We start from the raw sequence: 18,879 nt of genomic DNA, 5'->3' as shown, positions 1-18,879 counted from the left end.
TAGGTAATATTTAATTAAAAGTTCTTTATATAGTTGTGTGTACGCGGAAAACAGAGAAAGGTTTGGCACCATTGGACGTGATGGAGAGAGCTGCAAAACTCGCTCTTGATAATAAAAGGGACGGTGATATTTCAACTAGAAAAATATCACCATAAAATAACCATGTGGCAAACTCCAACTCAGCGAGAAGATAAACTGTGTTTAACGGTAAAAGGAAGATTTGTGGACTCCTTTCAGAAGAAGACAACTGTTATTTTCTGAATTGCGGGCGCGTGTATAAAAAGGGGAGCAGTGGACCCAGTGTGTGAAGTGTAAACAGAAGTCGCATTGGGTGTGTACTAAAAACAATCCATACTATATCTGTGTAGACTAGAAGTCTTCGTGGTTCAGGCGACAGCGCGTTAGCCTGTCACCGCTGGGTTCCGTGGTTCAAATCCCGCACACTCCATGTGAGATTTGTGCTGGACAAAGCAGAGGCGGGACAGGTTTTTCTCCGGGTACTTCGGTTTTCCCTGTCATCTTTCATTCCAGCGACTCACTCCCATTATCATTTCGTTTCATCTATCAGTCATTAATCATTGCCCCATAGGAGTGCGACGGGCCTCGGCAGCCGGCACAATTCCTATCCTCGTCGCAAGATGGGGGCTTCATTCATTCCATCCCTGACGCGGTCAATGTCTGGAGAATAGGTTGTAGGTTTTCATCTGTGTAGACTGTTCTAAAATTGAAGACTCAGATTGAGTGTTTCGCCATTTTACATGCACTGTTGCAACTTACCCCTTAAGCGGGCTGCATTGCAACGGGCGGCACTCATTTTTCATTTGTCATTTTGAGACTTATTTTCAAATTATTTTTAAAATGAATCTTTTGATAGATAAAAATATAAAGTATCTCCCGATTGCTTTTAATTTCAACATGAATAAATATTCTCTTATTGAAAAAGTAAATTCAAACTTTTGTTGCAACATGCCCCTGCTTCACCTATGTGTCCGCGCCAGCAGATCCACTTGCTGCAAAATCTGCGCGCTCTTCTCGTAGGAGGAAGCTTCGCCGCCGAATAGCGTCTAAGAAGCACTCGACGTCCTTAACTTCGTCCAGTGACGAGGTGATGAAGATCGAGGGTTCATGTCCATCTGAGATAATTTTGAAGTCCACATCCTGGCACTGTTACTGTGGAATTGTCATGGTTATGATAATATGTTACTGAGCTGCGCCAGCTAATCAGTCAGTTCGCGGCGAATATATATATATATATATTTTCAAATGATATTTGTTCGTGGCGTTGACCTCTGTAGATCTTTTGCCACTACTTGCACCATATGATAGGGACCTGCGTGTAAGTGGAGTTGCGGAAGTGTAGAATGTAAGGAAAGGAACGTTGAGGACGACACGAACACCCAGTCCCCAGGCCGACGATATTAATCCTTTACAATTTAAAACCCCTGACGCGGCCGGGAATCGAATCCGGGGCCGCCGGGTAACAGGCGGACGCGTTGCCCCCTACACGGCGGGGCCGGACATAGTCTAAAATTCCGTTAACTAATCTCAGACCAGTTCATCATACGGCCCTGATAAATTTTAGACTGTACTCGACTGAACGGGATTATGCTAACCGGGCTACCGGTGGCGTTGATATTTTCACTCTTTCTAACACCTACAGCGAAGCGTTTCCACTACGAATCCATCTTGGGAACAGTAACGGTACGTGTTGTGTTGCATGTCATAACTACAGTTTGTAATGTTCATTTACCACCAGGCCAGCCTCTTAATATCAGTTATGTAATTGACCTTATAGGTCAGCGCCCACCTCCTTTCCTCTTATTGGGTGATGTTAAAGCCCATCGCCAATTATGGAGCTTTGAAATGCCTTGCCCCAGAGGAAAGGAGTTGGAGAAGTTGAGAGGAGAGCTGGATTTATGCATTTTGAATAGAGGTCAACAGTCCGTCTCCATGGCTAAATGGTTAGCGTGCTGGCCTTAGGTCACAGTGACCCCGGGTTCGATTCCCGGCAGGGTCGGGAATTTTAACCATCATTGGCTAAATTCGCTGACACGGAGGCTTGGTGTATTGTCTTTATCATCATTTCATCCTCATCACGACGCGCAGGTCACCTACGGGAGTCAAATCAAAAATCTGCAGCTGGCGAGCCGAATATTTCCTCGGACTCCCGGCGCGAAAAGCCATACGCCACTTAATTTCAGAGGGCAACAGACACACCTCAGCGTACCGCACGGTACTGTACCTTCTCCCGTATCGACGTTAGTCTGTGCAGCTCTCGTTCCCCTGCTTCGATGGGAGGTGACAGTGATTTTCCCATTATTCGTACTTTTGTTGAAACATAAGTGCATTTAGGGTTCATCCCGATGGATCCGATGGATTCTAAAATGGACTGATTGGCCAAAATTCACTCACTAGCTGCCTGGAACGACGCGAATAGCCGGAGCGTCGACGATGATATAACCTATATTACGCAAGTTATTTTTCTCCTGCTGAGGAGACCATTCCATGGGGACTCCTTGAAAACTCTTTTCATTGGTGGAAGAAATTGCAGTAGCTATAAAAGAACGACATCGCGCTCATAAACGCTATCGTATGCAGCCTAATGTGGCCATCTTTAACATTTAAGAAAACCCAGCGAGTTGGCCGTGCGGTTTGGGGCGCGCAGTTGTAAGCTTGCATTCGGGAAATAGTGGGCTCGAACTCCATTGTCTGCAGCGTTGAATATGTTTTTCCGTGGTTTCCCATTTTTACACCAGGGAAATGCGGGGGGCTGTACCCTAATTAAGGCCACGGCCGCTTCCTTCCCACTCCTAGCTCTTTTCTATCCCATCGTCGCCATAAGACCTACCTATGTCAGTACGACGTAAAGCCAATTGTTAAAGCAAATAAAAAGAATAAGAAGCTTATTCGACAGGGTAAGAAATCTTCATGGGAAAGATGCCGATTACGTTGCATACAGTCATCTCAGGTGTTCACTAAACTTCGACGACGCATTGCGGATGTACAGTGACAATCCTTCGAACCGGGAATTTCGTTTGCAGGCAGTATCGCGACTGATCCACGCGCGGTTGCTAATCGTCCAGCAGTTGATTTCGCAGGTATGTCTGGTTCCGGGAATATCATCCTCACTTCCTTGCTCTGAAGCGGGAAGCAGAAAGCCATTATCTATGTTTTGTCACTCACGCTTCAGAGGATTATAACGTGCCCCTTTAATATAGAGCGTGTTTTGTGTTTTGTAACTGACTGAATGATAAGTTTACCGAGCTCGATAGCTGCAGTCGCTTAAGTGCGGCCAGTATCCAGTATTCGGGAGATAGTAGGTTCGAACCCCACTGTCGGTAGCCCTGAAAACGGTTTTCCGTGGTTTCCCATTTTCACACCAGGCAAATGCTGGGGCTGTACCTTAATTAAGGCCACGGCCGCTTCCTTCCCACTCCTAGCCCTTTCCTGTCCCATCGTCGCCATAAGACCTATCTGTGTCGGTGCGACGTAAAGCAACTAGCAAAAAAAAAAAAAAAAAAAACCGATAAGTTTGTTAAATATGTATTGTATGCCTAACCCGTGTCTTGTTTCTCTTACGGAGTCGGGTATGAAGCAAGTAGTAAGTTTTTACGACCGGATTCCCTTCCTGGCATCGTCCTCCTCAGAGAAGTCTTTGGGATAAAATGAATAATGATGGCAGGAGGAAGGGAGACAAACCCGATGCTGGCACAAAGCCTAGTTCTGTCGAATAGCACCAGTGATTCTGTTCAAGGCGTAACGTCCCCATCCTACGGACTGCGGTGAGGTTTGAATTCAATGCACGCAGTCTAGCGATTACACATTGTATATCATCAGCTCTCCTGCCCTGCGGGCAACAGTCTGATGGCGAATTTTTTTCGAGCAACGGGATTCGAACCGGCTAATCACGTTGTCAGTCGTTATATACCTGATGTTTTAACGATCATGGCTACCAAGCTGGCTCTTTATGTTAAATAGGTGATATTACACCATTCTATATATTTTGCTACATATTTTCTTGCTTTTTGTTACATATTTATGTACATATTTTGCCACTTGATACTACTTAAAAATCCCAGCTCTAGCGATATGGCATACTTTTCAGTTCTGCACACCCCTGTGGGTGGGGGCAGTAGAATAACAACCCACGGTATCCCCTGTCTGTAAGAGGCAACTAAAAGGGGCCCTGGGGACTGTTAACTTGGGAGCGTGGGTTGGCAACCACGGGCCCTTAGCTGAGCCCTGCCTTTGCTTCCACTTGTGCCAGGTTCCGCACTTTCATCTATCCTATCCGACCTCCCATGATCAACTCTTGTTCTTTTCCGACCCCGACGGTTTTAGGTTTGTGAATTCTAGGGCGTCTTTCATTGTCATGCCCTTCGTGGCCCTTGTCTTTCTTTTCCCAATACCTTCATTTTTCGAAGAGTCGTACTCCCGTCAGTTTCTCTCACTGATTAGTGATATACTATAGGGGGTGGTTGATTAATTGTACTTCCTCTTAAAACAATAATCTCCACCACTTCAGTCCTGCATCAGTGGAAATTTCGAGGAAACTTGCCAGTTTTTATTGCGATTTTTTCCCTTGCATATTCGCAATATCATGCTCAGGGAAATTGAGTCCCACAGGGATCGGTTCTCATTGTTACTCTGTTCGTGATTGCCGTAAACGTTATTATCGCTGTTGCGGGTTTCGGACGATTTTGCTCTTCTCTATAGCTCGAACAACATAGCAGTTGCAAACGATAATTACAGCAAGCTATTAGGAGAGTGGAACAGTAGTCCTTAAAACATGGCTTTTGGGTTTCACCTGATAAGACCTCCTGAGCTTGGTGTAGGGGAGTCGCTCTACCTGTAGTAGAGGGCACCTTTTCGATAGTAAATTGTGGTGGGACCCGCACGTTCGTCAATGAAAAGTCAAATGCGCTAAGACACTGAATTTTTTGAGGTTTTGTGGCATTACTACGTGTCGCACGATGCACCTCTACTTTTATAGGACACATATTGTATCTAAACTCTACTTCCTGGCACGTATGCCTATACTTGAAGGGTACAGCCTTACTCTTTCTCCCCTTTTAATACTAAATGTAGTGATTTTTAGTAATTCCCTAACTGTTGGGTTCGGTTCAGTGTCGCTAACTATACAGTTTAGGGACCCTACTTACCGATACAACGTCTTGCAGATAATCTGGCACGTTGGCACTATACAGTTAGGTTTATTTCGTGATTTGCGACAATTACGTATTGTCACTGCCGTATGGTTGGAATACTGTAACTAGTGTTACATTTGCGGGTATAATTAAAGCATATTTTCTTTTTCCGTGGTATTGTAAATATGGTTTTTGGGTAATACTAGGTAAGTAGAATTGTGGCATCTTCGAATAATGCATTTAATAACGTAGTTGGTGCGAAATGACGAACGCAGCATTTTATTAATTACGGTCATATTTCGTCCAATGCTTACGTATAGAATTCGATTAGGATGTTTAAGAAGCAAGAAAAATCTGCAAGAACTCCTCCGGAAAGGAAAGCAAAATTATCTCCTCTATAAATATCAGCTCAGTTCAAATGGAAGGAAATTTCATTATCAACCTAACTAAACTAACCTTGTCTTGTCACGACTTCGGTACAGTTTGCAGACTTAGCCTTTGTGTATTCTTATTGACTTATGGCATATGCACATGTAATATATTTGCTTGTGTGTATTATTAGAGCATGGTTTCTCTTCAAGTCCGACAAATAATAGCAAATTTCAAGAAGGGAGCTGGATTATTTACCCAAGGCAAACACCGAAGAATACGGTCGTAGAAATGCGTATATCAAAATAAAGGCAGAAATACATAACATCAAATTGCGAGAGTGATCATTTATTATCATTTGCTTGATACATCGAGGTTAGTTTGTTGATGGTTATGTCTTGTGATTTCAGTATGTAACTAGTCAAGTTGGCAGCTGTGATGAGCCATTAAAAAAAGAGAATAGGGCTGCGATATTTGCCTTTTAGTGTATAGCCCTACGTGGCAGTGCAGTATGGACCAGCAGTCAATCACTCGATGATGCAATCGGTCATAAATGATCTGCATTTAGGACTGTCGCCCAAGTGGCATATTCCCTATACATATTTTATCTAACCTTTTCCTAAATGTTTTCAGAGAGCTTGGAAATTTATTGAACATTTTATCGAACATTTTCTTGATAAATAATTATTCCTACCGCTCACTCCTCGTCCTATAAATGAATATTTGCCCGAATTTGTCCCTTTGAATTGCAGCTTTATCTTCATATCTATCTTTCCAAATTTTAAAAACTTCGCTCAAGCACATTCTTCAACGAATTCGAGTGGTGTTTTTAAAATAGGAAAGATCACAATATAAAGTTGGAATGTAAGAGACCAAATTAGGGCAAATATTCGTTGATGGGAAGAGGAATTAGGGATTGGAATTTACCAAGGGAAAAGTTCAATACATTTCCAAATTCTTTGCAATATTTGAGAAACAACAGATACGGAATCTGTCACCTGGACGACTGCCCTAAATGCAGATCGGTGGTGATTGACTGACAGAAGTAGGCTACGTGCCGACACTGTGTTTTACCCCTTCCCACCTCATTATTATCCCGCATCTGGGTCGATAACCTTCGATGTTAGGCCCCTTTAAACAACAAGCATCATCATCCAGCATCTAGATGCGCAGGTCACTCATGTGTGTCAAATAAAAGTACCTGCACCAAGCAAGTCGAACATGTCCTCCGACACTCCCGGCAATAAAAGCCATGCGATAAGTAAGATGCATTGATCACACAGTATCTTGTATTTGGTTGAAGTGAGTATAAAGCTGTCTTTTTTGCAGTTACAGGAAAATTGACCTGGTAACTATGGGTACAATAGCTAGTCCGGTGTATAACGTATTTGTCCTGTTCTTCCATCTGTTCTGATGTATTGCCTGAAGTCCAACTTTATAACGCTGATATTGAAGAAAGTATGTGTTCATGGCCCATGTACCGATGTGATTTTATTATTGAACTGGACTAGAAAGGTTATTGACGAAACATAGAAAACGTATATGTTAAATATGGCTCATCTTTCGACTGCCCAGAAAGATGAGTTTATTGCGAAGTGTACCGGAATAAACTGTACACCCGACTATGGAAGGAAAGTTTCAGCAAGACCAGTGTTATTTCCAGCCCTTTTTGCTGACACCGTTGCCTATTTAATTCCCTCTTGACATTTATAGAGCTGGTGCTGTACCTTAATTTAGGCAACGGTTGCTTCCTTCCCACTCCTAGGCCTTTTCTATCCCGTCGTCGCCATAAGACCTAACTGCGTCGGTGCGACGTAAAAACAACTTATGCAAATAAGAGAAATTTATAGAAAACTACGGAAATAATCTCTCAACTTAACTTTCAATGGCTGTTATGCAGAGGAGCTAAATGTGCGCCTTCTAAGGAGAAAGTAGTCCTTGAATTTTATCCCCTAAACTTTTGGTTCTTGTTTTCCTACGGGCCAGTATTCTAGACGTTTGGTGGAATCTCTGACTGAATTTGTTCATTCGAGAAGCACACATTATAAAATGTCACAGTGCATTAGTGAATTGTAAGTACTTGGAATCGGTAAACATGCTATATTTTGAGTGTAGAAATTCTGTCAGTATTGGGGAGGAATCCCTTCACTGGCGTTTCCTTCTCTTTTCATTATTTTGTGTGTACTGTTTCTGAATTTAATCATAAAGAAATGAAGTTTAATACTTGCTATTGTGTGCTCGCTTTAATTAACTCGTGTTTCAGTTCGAATTTGGGTCGGTTGTTAATTAAAATCTGGCCTTCTCGGCCAGCAGAGTTGGAAGGGCTTGGGTGGGATATTCCTCGCTTCGAGAATCTGGGAGTCGTTCCTTCAGTAAAGTGTCGAACAAGATAGGCTATTCCATTTTATGTATGTTGTGTTTGATGTCTAGGTGTTCATTCTATAACACATGTACGTGCAGCATAGAATGTTACTCTTTTGTGCAGTCTTTTATGATACTAAGATAATTCATTAAGAAGCATTTTGATACATTGTAAGACATTCGAAAATCATTATAACATTACATTTCTTCTCAGTCACATTTAAGCCCCTTGTTGTACTTGTCTCTTGCATTATCTTGCTACGGTTGTACAGGTATGCTACAAAACAGTGAACACCCTGCCAGATGAATTGTGCAGTACAATTTCGAATCCTCCTTCTGGAATGTTGTTCATCTCCTATGGAATACTATGCTTCCCGTCGTTTGGTACGCTTACCAGTGCTACGTGTTTATGGTAATGGCCTTAGTATCGCCACCTGAACAGCAACAGACGAAAGTCAAGTACACCAAAATGTTCGAGCGACGCAAAACTATATAACTGAATGAAGTTCAGATTTAAATTGTATTCTGAGCTGAAGGAAATAATTTGAAATGCCTCCTCGTGCGTCGGTTAACCTTGTGATATATGAACGTTTGAAGAGAGTCAGGCGGATTCCTTTCGGAAAATCTATTTTTTAATTTTTTTCCATGCGGAAATTGACAATCTAAATGAAGTGAATTTTGAGCGAATAACCAACTCGCGCGTTGGTTTAGTACATTAACGCTCGGATTTCTAAGCACAATGTACAGACAAAATAAGCAAGCACAATGCACGAAAAATGGGAAATTTGAGCAATAAGGAATGCACGGACATCTGATTATTTGTTTCGTAGAATTCTTACTCTTGTTACGATACACGATGAAAGTCTATCCGAAAATTTCTTGTGTGAAACTTCCGAGTCGATCAGTGAAAAATGATTTGTATTGTGAAAATCTGCTTTCAACGTCGCATGACGTCTCGGGTGCATGTAAAAAGAACCACAGTTCTTCAGTGAATTGCTCTTCAATATCTGTTTCTTTACCACAGTTTTATTTCAGAAATTTGACACTTCGTTTTGTAACTGGAATTTTACAGTAAGGTAATACGTTACCTAGCTTGTCGAACGCCATTTTAGCAACTCCTTGTTACTTTTCTGAAAGCAGTGTTGCTGAAATTTCGCCTGTCAGAGAAAGTGAGTGTTCCAGGGAATTGTTCCGAGCTTCGTAGTTATAATAGCTGGTTTTAGAGAAACGGTTATTGATATAGTTTATCTTTTATTGGATGCCGTTTATAACCGAACATTCCTTGGTTATGGAAGTGCGGCTTCTGCATTTAAAGGATGTACACATTTTTTCAGTTTAACGAAAAGTTCCGCGTGGTATGATGAATGCTCTAACCACGCACCCCGCCGAATTTAAACGGCTGAGGAGGTAAAGACAGGTTTGGAATGAGTAACGAAATGTATCTTGGAGACAAGAAGATCTATGTCTTTATATTGACTTTTAACAATCTCAACGACAGGATGTACACCGTGAACAAGGCACGTGAGGTGAACTAATTCGGAGTAAATAACGTTTAATCCAGCTCCCACTTAAACAATATATGGATCAGTATCACTGAGGAAGAACAACGCATTGTCATACCGTACCCCTTCTGGCAACGAAAAAAAAGGATGAGTCATTAAAAAGTTTTGCAACAGTGGAATTTCAGTCAAGTGTTAATTTGTACAGGGACATTGTTTTATCTATGACGGGGTTGTCACTCGCCCGGTCGCTAGCGCTACGAAATTGTCTCCCGACAAGCATTTTGCCGAAATGCGCTTTTCGGCGCCACAAGTTCCCTACTTTTGTAGTCTGATAAGAGGTTTATCTGAGTAAGGTTCAGTTTAGTCAATTGACGTGTTCAATGCTGCGCGCGCGTGCGTATGTATATAATACTTTCATTAAGGGAATCCTGTACGAAAACACGACGGAAAATCCGTAAGAAATTTCCTAACAGACCGTACCTAACGTTAACACAGTAGACAAATCTAGCTAAAAATTTCAGACACACAGGTTCAGTAAATGTTCTTAAAAGACAGAAGAGAAAGTAGGTGAGATTGCAGAGAGACTCGAGCACCTCGCAAAAATGTCAGACGTTTGGCGCAAGAAGCTGGAGTAAGTAGTAGTACTGTTAATAAAGCAGTAAAATTACTTAAAGCCATACCGGATTCCGATGGTACAAGAGTTAAGGGAATATGACTCCAATAAGAGGTTCGATTTTTGTAATTTCATTTTAGAGACAACTCGGAAATCGGCTTTTTTTTTTTTTTTTTTTTTTACGGACGAAGCGTAGTTTTATCGGCTTGGGCACTTGTGTTCTCAGAATAATAGGTATTATACTCAGGAGAAACCAGATTTTATACTCGAAACACCTTTGTACGATGAAGAAATTGGGGTCCGGTGCGCACCTAATGGGCACAGAATTACCGGGCCTGTATTTTATGATGGCACAATTATCAGCGAGTCAGTGGCGGTGCATGAATTTCATCACTGGGGGTTCAACAGAAAAAAAAAATCCTCCTCAACCTCTCCTCTCCCCCTCTCCCCCAGCGCATCTTCCGTCGTGGGCCGTAACCTCCTAAAATAAGATGTCAGAAGTTTTAGAAATGTGTTCAAATACGAGAGAAGTAGGCAATATGGTACATGCCGAAATTCACCACACCCAGAATAATCAACTTACCCTATACAGACAGCTTATAGAAAAAATCCATCCTGCACTCTTTGAAAACTTATCTATAGCTGCTTCACTGAAGTCCGTAGATAGAGTCTCGAACAAAGTCCCTTTCAACTGACAACATAGCAAGATCATTAAGTCTATCCTCGGTCATTGTGTTGCGCAAGAAAGTCTTTATCCTCGTCAGGGTTGAGAAACAACTTTCTACTTCCGATGTCGTGATGGGAATAGTAATAACTATATTTAAAAGTTTTCATTGGTATTACCTTGCCGCTATTCTTTGTCCAAATTATTTTTAAGTTTCTCTCCAAAAAGTAATTATTCCAAAGAAGGCAAATGAATAGATGTTTAGTAAGTATTTATATATTTGGGAGAACATATCAATTGGAATTTGGCAGTTTAATGTGACTTTTGGTAGTAATGATGCTTTCAGCACTAGAGGTAGTTACGTGCACTATTCTCTGTTGCCTAGTTAAATTCCCGTAAGGGCAACAGACGGCAGAATCGTTAACGCCCCTTACCATGTGCGTAGCCGAGAAATCCATGAACAACTCGGAATACCTACAATTAAAGATGAGATTGTAAGGGCAGCAAAGCACTTTTATAGACAGGGGTAAGAACATGCCAGCATAACAATGCGACAAATCAGCGAGGTGGACGCTAACGTATATTACTCATTAAAGCACCCGAAAACACTCAATGAGTGAAACACACCTGTATATATAATCCGTCTTACTAATAAAAAATCCTTATACGGTTGTTTAACTCTTGTATAGTTATACAGTGAATAAACCCTGTATAAGCGTTTTACAGTTTTGTTACTAATAAACGATGTATACGCATTGTATTACTATACAGCACGTATACACTCGTTCCAAGGCGTAGGAATCTCTTCCTGCAGTTCACTGACGTATTTCGCACGTTCACCGCCTTTATGATCGCTTCTGCTGGTTATCTACGAGCAAAACTTTCCGGAAAGTCGCACAGTGGCGCGGCATATCGTAAAGGCAGTGGCAACACTAAGTGAGACAGCTGGAAATTGGCTTATAGTGAAGTCAAAATTTCTTCAGCTTGCTTGTATAAGAAGCCAAAAAAGAAATGGAAATGCTTAAGAAAAGATCAATCGCTCCTAACTGGGGTAGTACGGAAAACGTAAGCAATTGTAATTAAATCGGCGAGTTGAAAAGGGTACACATTCCAAAATCCTTACTTTTCAGGAAAAAGGAAAAACTGTTTTGTAGCTTAAAAGAAAGGTTTGATCAGAAAAGTTTCTATTACGCATTTATACATCATATTTCTATGTATTCAACTACAAAGTATGGAAATCATTATTACGTATGATTTACAAGCTATGCCATTTTTTACCTCGAGGAATATGTCCCCTTTTATACGGTAGGTACTCAGTTGAGAAAGATCTTTGTAGGGGCAGATAGTGTATAATAAACTCGCAATATCAAAGGTCTGTTAAGCTGTAGCACATTATTACACAAAAATACGCCCAACCATCATTTCTTTTATAGTTATTCATTGTCATTCCATCTCTTTAAAGCGTTTTATTCGAATCCCACTATCGGCAGGCCTGAAAATGGTTTTCCGTGGTTTCTCATTTTCACACCAGGCAAATGCTGGGACTGTACCTTAATTAAGGCCACTGCCGCTTCCTTCCAACTCCTAGGCTTTTCCTATCCCATCGTCGCCATAAGACCTATCTGTGTCGGTGCGACGGAAAGAAAAAAAAAAAGTTTTACTTTACGAAGGTATCTAGCTTCCATAACCTCTGAATGGTGTATGTCTTCTATGTTTAAAATATCGTGAAGATCATCAACGTTATCGTCCATTCTTTCAACGTGTGTTCAATGTTAAATTGATAAGTTGAATATTTCACAACGATTATATTAGTGTAGACAATAAATACCACGAAAATAAACTGTTCACTCGTTTCTTTTTTTTTTTCCGCTACTCGCTGCTATACAACGCTTATACAGGGGTCCTAGACTGTATAAGCAATTCAGTGAATAACTATAACAGATGTATACACAGGAGGCTTTTACACGGTTTATTAGTAACGAATTTCGCGTAAACTGTGTATATACCTTGTATAAAAGTTATACACCGTTTATTAGTAAGACGGAATGTAAATAAGACTAGTATTAGATTGTACATATAGAACACAAGACACTCCTGGACACCAGGAAAGCACATAATCTTTTTAGAATGAACTATAGATATAGTACCAAATCATTATTATGTTGCACGCTCTAAGAGCTTAACGTTAAAATGGAATTTAGGACTCATAAGTCGGCAATTCCAAACTTTTCACTCGCTTTCCCTCATCAAGTGCAAGCAGTTGCAGCGCGAGGTTCAGGTTCAGATGGCAGGCACATACCCCAACAGCATGACTTGCGAGAGACTTGGGAGAGTGGCATATTGCGCATGGGTAAAGCACAGATATCCCTTTCAGCGATATCCTGGTCTTGCCTTAGTGCTGGACGACGTCCCCCGCACCTTGCCATTCCCTACGCCTAACTACGGACGGAGAGGTCGCCTTGCAAGGGGATTCATTCCAGACGAGTATCCAGCCACGGACCTTGCGCAGCTCACATTAATTGAAAGCCAGTACGAGTATATTACGGATAGATGGACTTAGCAAGAGCTTCGAGAATGACACTGAGTTACGAAAATTACGTAGTTGAGTACAATTTGATATAAACTGGAGGTACATTGATCCATTGCGCTATACCAGAAACCGCCACTGCAGTGAGCGTTACGTGAATGAGTTCCTCGACAATTTCTTGGCGAACTGTCTTGTGGAGAGCGCTTGTATGCTTATTTTCAACTAGATTCCGCCACTGCTCACACTGCCGAAGCATCCATGAGAGAATTGCTTCGAATTTTCTGTACGAGGATTATAAATGCGAACGTGTGGCCCCCGCGAAGCCCAGACTTATCACCATGCGACTTTTATCTATGGGGAACTCTTAAAAATAGGGTGTATACGAGGAACTATCACACTATAAATGAACTTAAAGACTGTTATAAAAGCTGAAATCAAGCCGGTCCTTGCCGAGGAACTTTTCAAAGTAAATAACAATTTCATAAGGAGGTACCAGCAATGTGTAGCAGTGAATGGCGAACATTTTCAGCACCAGTTGTGAACTGGTTAAGTACAAATTTCTATACTCAATGACTCAGTTCCGAGCGAGCATTGGCCGCGTTACGGTAAAGCGCTTGGCGAGAGACAGGCTCGCAGCGTAGGCGACCGGGCGTGTGACAGTCCCGGTCATAGATAAAACAATGCCCCTGTATATTAAGAAATCATCTGCTATGTGCTTTCGGCCCTGATGCATCTGTCAATAGAAAAATCTGTTTTGAATCTTGAAAACACTGGGGTCGATTTTGTGGGTTTTATATTCGTCCGGCACCTTTTTATTTGCCTATTTTGTAGAAATCCGATGCTACTCATTATTTAATTTCCATAATGGAATAGCGAAACTCGCTCATGCCCAACACCGGTATGGGAAAGATGTACCACAATTGTTCACCTGTACCGCTTGTAATTAGTTGCTGATTTAACTTAGATTTATTCTACACCCTGTTCTTCATGTTGTTTTAATATGCTGCACAATCTCATATTTTTTCTTTAACCCCCCCCCCCACATTTTTCACACATCATACGAAGTATGACGTCCGTACTCACTGCAAATACTACTACTACACCCGTATACGTATTTGCTTGACAATGCTGATTTAGAGGTTTTTGTAGGTGGCATTCTTTAACGGCAACACCGATCCCGCACACCTTATTGAACCAACGCGTGATGCACAACTATCACATTGCAGACGCACAGCTATGAGTCATCAGCTAGGAACTCTGGAATTCACCAACCACGACAACATATCGATACAAGATTGTACTAATTAATTAATTAATTAATTAAACAATCAATCACAGACGCAGCTCGGTGGTGTATCTCCCAATTTTAACCACACGGTATTATTTTTCAACAGCTTGTGTTTTCCTCCTTTATTACATGTTGTCCATTTCATGACCGTATCGATGAGTATAAACAAGAAGTTAGTATAAATAACCACCTAATCGATACTTTAGTATTGCCTCAGGCAAAATTGAATATAAATTAACACTTACAGGACATGTTTCGACCCCTTAGTGGTCCTCTTCAGCTGTATAAAGAAAGAATTGAGAAGAAAAAACATTAAGACAATAACCAACACTGGCCACAGATAGCGAGGAAGGAAGTACGTCACGACAAGTCGCTGACAGAGAGATACATGCCAACTTACGTGTCTCAGAATCAGTGTCCTGCCGCATGCGACCCGTGCCACTAGCGACCGCATAATCTGTAACCGTGCCAGACGTCACCAGTGTTGACAACCTAGTTTTCATTTTCCACGAACCTACTACGCTGGCGCAGCAGGGGGAGAGGTGATACTCCCCCGTGGCGCGTCCCAGGTGGTGGATAGGGGGGTCCTACCCGGCTTGCCGGCGGACTTGGGGGAAATAAAATACCTCTCGCGGACCAAACACACTACCCCCTGTGGGTAGGGGGCGCAGATGAAGAATACACCCACGGTATCCCCTGTCTGTCGTAAGAGGCGACTAAAAGGGGCGACCAAGTGATGATTGTCTTGGAGCCATGAAACTACTTGTGATTCGTACCACCACGCGGAGAACATCATGGGTCGCTTTTACTTGCGCGTAGTACCACTATATTGGGTACCAAATAGGTTTGTGTAGTAGCACACAGGAGCACCTTGCGGTCGGCTTTTGCAGTACCACCATATGAGCAGGACCATCGGATGATAGCTTCCATGGTTCTGCCTTGCCTATGATTACTAACTATATGAGGAACACCACGGGATAGTGGAAGGTCCCTGTGGTTAGTACTCTTATGTGATGAACACCATAGGTTTGCGATGCCTGTAAATGGCACCGCAAAGTGAGAAAAACATAGGTCTGTATTAAATGTCGAATTTCATAACCTGTGAGTAGTACAATAATGTGTGGAATACCGCAAGTCTCTGCTACTTTTGATTAGTACCGCAATATGGACAAATACCATGGTTCTACTTTCCTAGCGATCAGTACCGTTATGAGGGGCCGATAACTTGGATTTTGGACCCCCCTTTAGACTGCAAGCATCATCGATTCATTGTTATGCTATAGCAGCAGTCCCTTGGTCAGTAATCCTATTCTTTTACGTCAGTTTCTGTGAATGTAGAGCATTGCGGGTCGCATCCACTGATTCTTTTAAATTCATGTCCATCCATTCATTCTTCGTTCTCACGCTTTGAATTCTGGTCAGTGGAGAATTTTAGACTTTTAATTTGTCATTCCATTTCGTCTCATTTCGTACCATTAGGGGCCGATGACCTCGATGTTAGGCCCCTTTAAACAACAATCATCATCATCATCAGTTTTCATTTTAAAAAGCTACGTCATCATCCAAGTTAAGGTAGGCTAAATCAAAACCAGAAAAGATTATAAAATAGGCCAAGAATTTATAGAACTGCTTACTGGGTAGGGAATGAAATTGTTCTGTGTTCTGTACAAATTCTCTTCAAATAGCGAATTACAGTAACCGCAAAGCGTGCACAAAATGTAATTATGTAGGCTTGCACTGAATTAGTCGTCGGGAAATACAGCATATATAAGCCTTTACGGTGAACAGTCCTAACTATTCCGTGAAAGGTTTATAAGTAATAATGAATACATTTCTATGACGGAATTTTAAATAAAACACGCGTGCATTACATCACACACAAAGGTAATATCCCTAAAACCACCTCAAGAACTCGTCGTTGAAAACTAAATCAGTGTCATGTATAATTTGGAATGCCATAAACTGAGATATTCCTTTTGCAGAAAAAACATAGATGGGTCATAAATAATGCAAGAGATATTTTAAGGTCAAAACCCAAAAAAAAATTTGAGGGGAAATGTGCAGTCAGGTAATTCTGAATATTAGAACATCAGATCATTTGTACTGTGACGACGATTATATTTGTTTTTCAGTTACCTTGTCTATTAATACAGTTCTTGGAAATCATCAGGATCAGTCCCTGGATTTTCTGGAAACAGAAATGACAGAACAGCATCTTCCTCAGTTGCTTTTTAAGAGTTCACTGCGAAGTACCAGCACTATGAGCAATGCCACTTGAACCACTCCTATAAGCAGCTACTGTTGCTACTTTACGTAACACTCCTGAGGAAAACTGGTAGATTTTACAACACGGAACGTGGGAATTCGTGTACGTTTTATTCTATAACATGCCCATGTATGGAGCTTCGTTTCCATGTCTGGGAGAAAGTACCAAACAGGTTATCTCAGTGCATTACGGCTACTGCCGGAGACGGCTGAGTTCGAATCTCCCGTCGGCCATCCTCGATTTTTTTTTTTTTTTTTTTTTTTTGTGGTTTCCCATTGTCATCTTCAACCAAATGCCGGGATGGTACATTTCTCATTGTCATGCCCACTTCCTTCCCATTCCTAGCCTGTACAGTTACACCTACACCTACAGAAGACACTCGCATACAGTAGTACATGTAGCTCACTCCCACGGGGAGTACCGGGAAAAGCACTAAAAGTCATGCGCTAAAGAAATAAAATTTGAAAACTTTCAAGGTAACCTTAGGAAGTGGTAGCATTTATTCAGATACTTCGAAATTTCGTTACATCGCGTTGCATAATGAAAGCACATTCCAGTATTAACAGGATGGAAGGTGACTAACTGATGCACCAAATTAACACAAGATATCTTGGAGAGAGAATCACAATGCCGCAATCTGCAGGTCTGTAGCTTCCACTGGTTACGTTAAGACTTGGGAGAAAGGAGACGAGGTGCTCGAATAAGCGGCATGTTCTGAGCTGTCAGTGGAGTGATGGCGTGGAATAACATTTAGTAGACGAATATGTTTGAGTGGTGTTTATAAAAGTAGGAAAGATCACAATATGAAAATGAAGTTTGAATTCAAGAGGATAAATTGGGGCAAATATTCTTTTATAGGGAAAGGAGTTAGGGGTTGGAGTAATTTACGTAGGGAAATGTTCGATACATTTCCAAATTCTCTGGAATTACTTCAGAAAAACTTGATAAACAGGCGATAGGCAATCTGCCACTTCGGCGACGGCCCTAAATACAGATCATTGATGACTGACTGATCGCATGCGGCAAGATGCTTAATCCACTCGGCGTGGTCGCGTCTGGCACGTAATCTCAGAATCTGAGGAACAATGTGAGGGGTGGGCAAAAGTGTCATCGTGTACATGTTACGTGATTGTCAGTCAACGACGTGTACTACAGCTACCGCTAAGATAACGGAAATGCAGTTGAACTGAAAAATGCTGCTGACAACTAGAATTTTGTATTGTACGGTTCAAGCGTTGCACCAACAAAGTGCAGCATCTCTGCTGAAATGTTGCAGTTTTTTTTTCCCAGAGCGTTTCGAGCGCTATCAGCGGCTGTACAGTGAAGCATCATTTGCTTGTAGTTGGATTATTATACTGTACTAGAATTTATCTTCTCCCTCAATATGTGAGTTAATAGATTAGTGTACAGTTTTGCACCATAATTGAATCACCCTTGATGTTTGTAACTGCTTTATTATAGCTATAGACTATTTCATTTCGGTATGTTGTTCCAGGCTTTCTTGGAAATGGCGGACGAAGTGGCGGCGTCCACCATGGTTACGTATTTCACCAACTGTATGGCGCAACTCCGGGGCCGCGCTGTCTACGTGCAGTTTTCCAACCACAAGGAGCTTAAAACGGACCAGACTCATTCCAATGCCGTAAGTACTTTTAGCCTATTCTGTCGGGTTAACATCGGCATCTCTTTTATTCGATGCACTGCGTAAGGTCTTCGCTGCAGTCTATTTCCAAACTGAGAGAAACTTCTTACAGTCTCGCAGGATGTACGCGGGGCTATGTAACTCCATTGAACTTAGAAACCTACTTTAGGTGAGGTACACGTACCTGGTAGAGATAGTCGGATATTTGAAGCATGAAAAAATGTCCATTCGACACTCTCATGTGCGATGTCTGTATGCAAAAGATATTGAGTGACACATTTGATGTTTACCGTGGAAACTTTATTTATGTTGAGGTATAGATCGACATTGTGACAAGCAAAGACAAATTCAAGGGGGTCACGACGCCCATAAATGAGTAAATCGATTAGTAATATGATGTATCGCACAACAAATCCAGTTCCTATGCCATTTGATAAGAGTAAAACGGAACTTCGAAATTGATGCGAAGACAGCTTCATCATCAGTCATATTACTCATTA

General features: G+C 41.6%; 1 protein-coding gene across 14 annotated transcripts in view; it reads left to right on the top strand.

Annotated features, from left to right (window-relative positions):
- The window catches only part of heph (polypyrimidine tract-binding protein 1 heph), a 1,355,684-nt gene that overhangs the window by 1,141,114 nt on the left and 195,691 nt on the right, over positions 1 to 18,879 (top strand). For all 14 annotated transcript variants that reach the window (XM_067137384.2, XM_067137387.2, XM_067137377.2 and 11 more), the window contains one exon: positions 18,233 to 18,379. In XM_067137384.2, the coding sequence (XP_066993485.1) occupies positions 18,233 to 18,379 (147 nt within the window). The remainder of the gene's footprint in view (positions 1 to 18,232; positions 18,380 to 18,879) is intronic.

Source organism: Anabrus simplex, chromosome 1 (genome assembly GCF_040414725.1).
Source record: "Anabrus simplex isolate iqAnaSimp1 chromosome 1, ASM4041472v1, whole genome shotgun sequence".
Taxonomy (NCBI): Eukaryota; Metazoa; Arthropoda; class Insecta; order Orthoptera; family Tettigoniidae; genus Anabrus; species Anabrus simplex.
This window is presented reverse-complemented; position numbering and strand designations above follow the sequence as displayed.